This window comes from Bos grunniens, chromosome 7 (assembly GCF_055505025.1).
Source record: "Bos grunniens cultivar Pamir isolate PY7600 chromosome 7, Bosgru_T2T1.0, whole genome shotgun sequence".
Taxonomy (NCBI): domain Eukaryota; kingdom Metazoa; phylum Chordata; class Mammalia; order Artiodactyla; family Bovidae; genus Bos; species Bos grunniens.
Window position 1 is genome coordinate 9,903,496 of NC_141171.1, and position 8,295 is coordinate 9,911,790.

At 38.3% G+C, this 8,295-nt stretch overlaps 1 protein-coding gene across 1 annotated transcript; it reads left to right on the forward strand.

The window, feature by feature from the left end:
* Positions 1-291: 291 nt before the first annotated feature.
* On the forward strand, positions 292-2,722 carry LOC147368318 (olfactory receptor-like protein OLF4). The gene is made up of 2 exons (XM_086413554.1): positions 292-1,237; positions 2,667-2,722. The coding sequence occupies exons 1-2, from the start codon at positions 292-294 to the stop codon at positions 2,720-2,722; spliced, it is 1,002 nt and encodes a 333-aa protein (XP_086269680.1).
* Positions 2,723-8,295: the final 5,573 nt, after the last annotated feature.

The window sequence follows — 8,295 nt, forward strand, 5'->3', positions numbered from 1 at the left end:
TACCTGGAATATTGTCACAATTCAATTTATATTCCTCAAAGTATGAAAGGATCTCTCATTAAAATTGTAGTATTCATAACATGTTGGGGGAAACTGACCATGAGACAACTTTGTTAACTAGAGATGACACGGGAGGTTCCTTCAAGTGCACAGAATCCATGAACAAAATGTTGAAAGCAATTATTGATGGCAAAATATAAATGGTAGCATTTCTACCACATGAGTAATGATGCTTCTTTTGTGAAAATAAATCATGCTATTTTCCTATTTTTCTATAGTCACCATCAACACATGGCAATAAGAAACCTAACAGGAGTTTCACAATTTCTTCTTCTGGGAGTCTCAGAGGAATTAAAATTGCAGCACTTCATATTTGGTCTTTTCCTCTCCATGTACCTGATCACTGTATTTGGAAACTTGCTCATCATCCTGGCCATCAGCTCAGACTCCCACCTGCACACCCTCATGTACTTCTTCCTCTTCAACCTGTCCTTTGTAGACATCTGCTTCACCTCCACCATCCCAAAGATGCTGTGGAATATCCAGACACAGAGAAAAGTCATAACCTATGAAAGCTGCATCACCCAGATGTATTTTTTCACACTCTTTGCAGGACTGGACACCTTGCTCCTAACAGTGATGGCCTATGATCACTTCATGGCCATCTGCCACCCACTGTACTACACAGTCATTATGAACTCCCAGCTCTGTGAACTGTTGGTGCTGGTGTCCTGGGTCATCAGTGTCCTGCATTCCTTGTTAGAAAGCTTAAGTTTGTTGAGACTGTCATTCTGTACCTTCTTAGAAATCCCCCACTTTTTCTGTGAACTCAATCAGATGATCCAACTTGCCAGTTCTGACACCTTTCTCAATAATGTGATGATGTATTCTGGAGCTGTGTTGCTGGCTGGGGGTTCCCTCATGTGTATTCTTTACTCTTACTCTAGGATAGTTTCTTCCATAGGCAGAATCTCATCATCTCAGGGGAAGTATAAAACATTTTCCACCTGTGCATCTCACCTCTCAGTTGTCTCCTTATTTTACTGTACAGGTTTAGGAGTGTACCTCAGCTCTGCTGGTACCCACAGATTCCACTCAAGTGCAACAGCCTCGGTGATGTACACTGTGGTCACACCCATGCTGAACCCATTCATCTATAGTCTGAGAAATAAAGACTTAGATAAAAGTCTGAAAAAACTCTTTGGAAAGAGAATCATAAAAGGTCCTATTGGCATAGGTTTTAAGTGCTTAGTCGCTCAGTCACGTCCAACTCTTTGCGACCCTTTAGACTGTAGCCAATCAGGCTCTGTCCATAGGATTTCCCAGGCAAGTATATTGGAGAGGGTTGCCACATCTTCCTCCAGGGGATCTCCCTGAACCAGGAATCGAACCCATATCTCCTACATCTCCTGAATTGCAGGTGGATTCTTTACTCGCTCAGCCATCAGGAAAGCCCAATAGATCTGAATTCTCCTGGCTTATAACCCGATCTCTTGAGAACAGAGAATCAGCAGGAAAAATTTCTTTCTGTCCAGACCAAGTTCCATAGGGAATTCATGTGCTTACAGGCCATTGTAAAATAAGAGGAAAGTACATAATGAGCAGACAGAGAGAGCTGTAAGTCTGGCTCAAGTTTCGATAGTTTAATCCTTCCTGCTGTCTCGTCTGCACACAGAGCTTCAGTCTCCATCATCAACCATCCAGGAAAGGATTCAGACTTCTGCCTAGAGAACTACCTCTCAGAGTTCCCATGCTGGTGAGTCCAAGAGCCCAAAAGACACTGCAGGAACAGGTCATAGAGAATGAAAATCAAGAATATTTGTCTGAGGACACGTGAAAAATAATTCAGTCTATCCCAGAGTACAAAGAATACTGTGGTGGTTTGCTTGTTTGATTGAAATATCAAAGTATTTTTTAGATGCTAAAAAGAGAACTCAGTAAGGCAATGCTGAGTGATGACAATTAAATGACAGGAAAGAAAGCCCAATTACAAAAGGGAAGAGAGACATAAAGGGCTTCCAGGCAGAATATAATAGAATGTATATCCAAGTATTTTACAAATTTACTGGAAGAAAGAGGTAAGGCATTAACTGGAGGGACATAAAATGAAGTGAAGGCATTTTTTTTGAACTTTCAAAATAGGGCATATTTGACTATATTTCCTTATTGATGAGAAAGGTCCACACCAAAGAAGGCTTGCAAACACATCCTTGCAACAGCAGCATCTTCTATGGAGAAGAAAAAGGAAGGAAAATAATTGATTTGCATAAAGGGGAAGGCTAATCAACTTGAATTATTCCATTACTTGTGATGCTTGAATATGTAAGTGGATTTGATAACTATTTACTTTCTGTATCTCAAATTATCTTTGTGACTCCTTTCCTTGGTAGAATAGAACTGGAGAATTTCTATTCTTGTTTATTTTTTTTTTTGAAAATGTAAATTATATTTATCAGGTCATACAGTTTTGAGAAACTTTGAATAATAAATTCTTATTGTGATAAAAAGCCTGTAACATAAATTTACCACTTTAGCCATTTCTTCATGTACAGTTAAGTAGTATTAAGTGTATTCATAGTTGTGCAGCCAGTTGCCAGAACTTTTTCATCTTGGGACACTGAAACTCTATGCCCATTAAACAAGTACCCATCTTCTCTTTCCTACAGCCCCTGGCAACCACCCTCCCATTTTCTATTTTGATGAATTTGACTGCTCTAGATAACGCACATTAATGAAATAATTCAGAATATGTCTTTTTGTGACTGGTTTGTTTTACTTAGCATAATGTCCTCGAGGTTCATCCATTCTGTGGCATGTGTCAGAATTTCTTTCCTTCTTAAGGCTGAATAATGTTCTATTATATGTATACATCATGTTTTGTTTACTGGTTCATCCATTGATGCATATTTGAGTTGCTTCCTCCTCTTGGCTTTGTCAATAATGCTATGAACATGAATGTATCAATATCTTTTCAAAACCCTGCTTTCGACTCTTTTTTTTTTTTTTTTTTAATTTCAGGTATACACGTGCTCCCCATCCTGAACCCTCCTCCCTCCCCCCTCCCCATACCATCCCCCTGGGCCGTCCCAGCGCACCAGCCCCAAGCATCCAGCATCGTGCACTGAACCTGGACTGGCATCTCGTTTCATACATGACATTTCACATGTTTCAATGCCATTCTCCCAAATCTTCCCACCCTCTCCCTCTCCCACAGAGTCCATAAGACTGTTCTATACATCAGTGTCTCTTTTGCTGTCTCGTATACAGGGTTATCGTTACCATCTTTCTAAATTCCATATATATGCATTAGTATACTGTATTTATGTTTTTCCTTCTGGCTTACTTCACTCTGTATAATAGGCTCCAGTTTCATCCACCTCATTAGAACTGATTCAAATGTATTCTTTTTAATGGCTGAGTAATACTCCATTGTGTATATGTACCACAGCTTTCTCATCCATTCATCTGCTGATGGACATCTAGGTTGCTTCCATGTCCTGGCTATTATAAACAGTGCTGCGATGAACATTGGGGTACACGTGTCCCACTGCTGGGCATACACACTGAGGAAACCAGAAGAGAAAGAGACACGTGTATCTATTCTTGTTTATAATTGCTGCTGCTGATAAGTCGCTTCAGTGTTGTTCAACTCTGTGCGACCCCATAGATGGTAGCCCACCAGGCTCCCCTGTCCCTGGGATTCTCCAGGCAAGAGTACTGGAGTGGGTTGCCATTGCCTTCTCTGTGTTTATAATTATGATCTTTCAAATAAACAGGTGGAGGTTACCACTACCCCCTCATACTGGTTATTTGTCATTTTGTTCTTTATTTATGTATATATGTATTTGAGGGGAATTGTGAATATATATGAATTTGGTGTGGTCAAATTTCTCAATTAATCATATTGTATATTCTCCATTGCCTTCTATTTATTTATTTATTGGCGTATAGTTGCTTTACCACATTGTGTTAGTTTTTGTAGTGCTATGAAGTGAATCAGCTGTATGTATACATACATCCCCTCCCTCTTGGACCTCCCTCCCATCCCCTATACCATCTATCTACGTCATCATGGAGCACCGAGCCGAGCTCCCTGTGCAGCACAGTAGGTCCCCACTAGCTATCTGTTTTACACATGGCAGTGCACCTGCATCAGTCCCAATCTCCAAATTCATCCCCCTTCACCCCTCCAGCTGTGTCCATATGTGTTTTCCTGACATCTGTGTCTCTATCCCTGCCCAACAAAAAGGTTCCTCTGTACCATTTTTCTAGATTCCACTTACATGCATCACTATATATTTGTTTTTATTTAAATATTTTTTTCTGAAAGAAATTGAGCTGTCAGTTTAATATTCTCCACTTGTCAATCATTTTTTTGTTTATTTTTATTTTAAAAAAATTATTATAATTATTATTTTTCACTTTACAATATTGTATTGATTTTGGAATACATCAACATACATCTGCCACGGGTGTACACGTGTTCCCCATCCTGAACCCCCCTCCCATCTCCCACCCCATACCACCCCTCTGGGTTATCCCAGTGCACCAGCCCCAAGCTTCCTGTATCCTGCATCAAACCTGGACTGGCGATTTGTTTCTTATATGATATTATACATGTTTTAATGCCATTCTCCCAAATCATCCCCCCGCCCCCCCACCCCCAGAGTCCAAAAGACTGTTCTATACATCTGTGTCTCTTTTGCTATCTCGTATACAGAGTTGTCATTACCATCTTTCTAAATTCCATGTTTTAGACAAAAATGAAGTTGAAATTTCTGTATCCTTTGTGCTAATAAATCACCAATTACAGTTTTTCCAACATGCATTTACATCTCTGCTGTTTCTAATTGGTCCTTTATTTATTTATTTTTGGCCACCCTACATGACATATGGGATCTTAGTTCCCTGACCAGGGGTGGAACTTGTCTCCTCTGCAATGGAAGTGCTGATTCTTAATCACTGGATCACCAGGGAAATCCCTAATTGCTCCTTTTGATTAGACTTATGTTTAAAAGTTGCTTCACATCAAACCATCATTTGGAAGGCATTCTTGTTTATCATTTGACTAATGGTCACTATACCTTCTGTGAAAATTGAAAGCGAAAGTCACTCAGCCATGCCAGACTCTTTGTGACCCCATGGACTCGTCTGTCCATGGAATTCTCCAGGCAAGAATACTGGGGTGGGTTGCCATTCCCTTCTCCAGGAGATCTTCCTGATCCAGGAACTGAATCCAGGTCTCCTGCATTGTAGGCAGATTCTTTACCATCTGAGCCACCAGGATACACTGAAATCCGCAACTATTCATATAAGGTAGAATTATAACTTAAATACTGCTTTCTCCTTACATTTAAAAAGTCATTGTTTCATTCTTTTTTTCCAAGTCATTGGCAACTTAACTTTATATTAATGAGCCATGTTGATTTTGTTAAATTGTTACTATTTCACATTTTTATATAGCATAGATTTTCATTCCATTTTGTTACATACAGTTGTTTTGAAACTACTCTACTTGACCTAGTCTCATTCAAGTTAATATTTCTTTTCCATAAATTCTTAGATTATTTTAAAACTTCTCTTTCTGTATTATGCATGAAGTCTTAACTACCAGACTGCTAGGGTTGTTCCCAAAAATTAGCATCTTGTTTGTACTGTCCACTTTGGATATATTCTTGACTATGGTAATTGTTAAAGATGTTTGTCAGCCTGAAAGCATTTAAATTCCTAATGGAAAAAAATCTTACTCATTATTAAAATAAAAATTGATTGAAAGTGAAAAAAGAATATCTGTAGTTTGACTATTAATAGCTATCTTCAGATTGTTTATCAGAGACTGCTTTTTTACTACTACTAGCACATTTGGGGGTAATTATTCTTACCCCAAAATCTGAAAGGCCTTTAAGTTTATCCCAGGACAATGGTATTAAAAATATTTTTTGTTTCCCTCTTAAACTATATACTGAGTTCAAGCAAAGATTTTTATGCTTGGTCATGATTTTGATTTGCCTATTATTATTATTATGTACCCACATATTATATGTCCATTTTTCTATAGATATCAATATTTCAAATACTTTTTACAAAAGATTGTTTTTGAACTGACTTTAACTACATGCTTTTGGTCATAAATTTAAAAAATTCTCTCTAGTTAAAAATGTCTATCATCTTACTTCTGAGTATCTTGACTTATTTATCATGATTTTGCCCACACAAAAACTTTATAGGTATAAGATGTTTAACTATGAAGTGTCTGTTACACTTACACTGAGGTCATAATCTTTCTAATTTTTTGCAAGATGTTTTAGGGTGAGAAACTACAGACTTGGCAAAATAAATAGACATTTGTGTTTAATTTTATCAACAATTCACTTCTTCCAAATAAAATGAAATACCTTACCACATATTAAATGTCCATAAATAGAGACCTAAGTCCTAATGTATCCAACAAATAACTGAGAATGTGCTATATACCAGATCATTCTAGGAAGATTATGTTTTATGTTATTTGACATCTAGGTCATTGTCAATTTAATTAATCCATTTTTATATCATGAGTCAGAAAGTCGCTCAGTCATGTCGAATCTTTGCGACCCATGGACTCTACATATAGTGTATGGCATTCTCCATGCCAGAATACTGGAGTGGGTAGCTGTTCCCTTCTCCAAGGGATCTTCCCAACTCAGTAATAAAATCCAGGTCTCATGCATTGCAGTTGGATTCTTTACCAGCTGAACCACAAGGAAAACCCATAAGTTATTGCTATTATATTTCTTATACAATTAGTTTTCAACGCTTCATTCAATTTTGTTTGCTAAAGTGGTATTGAAACCATACTATTTAACCTGGTTTCATTCTCCTTTCCCCAACTTTTCATTTTTTCTAAATTCATTTTTGTACAAGCACATATATATACACACATGGTTAAAATACAAAGTTGAACATAACAGGTGAAGTCTCTGTCTGCTTGGACTCTGTGTTCATTGAGAAGATGAGTACAATGAAAGAAATGTATGAATAACACAATGTCTCAGACAACTAATACGAAGAATGTTACTCAGAAGGTTGGAAACATCATGACATGTATATCTGACGTGTATGGACCTTGGAGGTCACTGATGGTTGGGCAACCTAGGACCAAAGTGTGCATACAAGAATTAACAGAAAAATGGTGAAAACCCAAGGATAGCAAAGAGAAGGGGCCACATATGAAAAGAGAGAAAGAGGACTGCCTAGTCTGCTATCAGACCACATAAAAACAATTAAACAAAAAAATATAAAACAGGCACAGGAAAAACAGATTTTACTGCCTCATCTTAAAGATGGGCTTTCCAGGTGGCACTAGTGGTAAAGAACCTGCCTGCTGATGCAGGAGACATGAGTTGTGGGTTCGATCCCTGGGTCAGGAAGATCCCCTGGAGGAGGAAATGGCAAGCCACTCCAGTATTCTTTTTTTTTTTTTTTTTTTTCACTTTTCTTTTTTTTTTAATGTTATTTTATTTTTAAACTGTACAATATTGTATTAGTTTTGCCAAATATCGAAATGAATCTGCCACAGGTATACCTGTGTTCCCCATCCTGACCCTCCTCCCTCCTCCCTCCCCATACCCTCCCTCTGGGTCGTCCCAGTGCACCAGCCCCAAGCATCCAGTATCATGCATCGAACCTGGACTGGTGACTCGTTTCATATATGATATTATACATGTTTCAATGTCATTCTCCCAAATCATCCCACCCTCTCTCTCTCTCCCAGAGTCCAAAAGACTGTCTGGAGAATCCCATGCACAGAGGAGCCTAAAGGGCTACAGTCCATGGGTTTGCAAAAAGTCAGACATGACTAAAGTGACTAAGCACAGAATACCACATTAAAAGTGGCCAACATTCATTTTACATTATGTATTGTACTTTATATACATCTTTTTATAAGCGTTGTTTTTTTTTTGCCTTTACTCATTTTTATCTTGAGTGGTATAATCTGCAAATGTTTTAAAGCATAAAGACATCACTGCTTTATCTTTGGGGTAAGTGTATTTTTTTTTTTTTTATCATTTTTCCTGTGTGTCAAGGGAGTATTCAGTTCAGTTGCTCAGTCGTGTCTGACTTTGCAACCCCATGAAACACAGCATACCAGGCCTCCCTTTCTATCAGCAACTCTCAGAGTCCACCCAAACCCATGTCCATTGAGTGGCTGATGTCATCCAACCATCTCATCCTCTGTCGTCCCATTCTCCTCCTGCCCTCAGTCTTTCCCAGTATCAGGGCCTTTTCAAATGAATCAGCTCTTTGCATCAGGTG

Excerpts from the sequence above, each read along its gene's own strand:
- LOC147368318 (XM_086413554.1), top strand. The coding sequence starts at position 292 with ATGGCAATAAGAAACCTAACAGGAGTTTCACAATTTCTTCTTCTGGGA. Across the intron at positions 1,238-2,666 it reads AAAAGGTCCTATTGGCATAG|CCCCTGGCAACCACCCTCCC; the intron begins GTTTTAAGTGCT and ends TCTTTCCTACAG.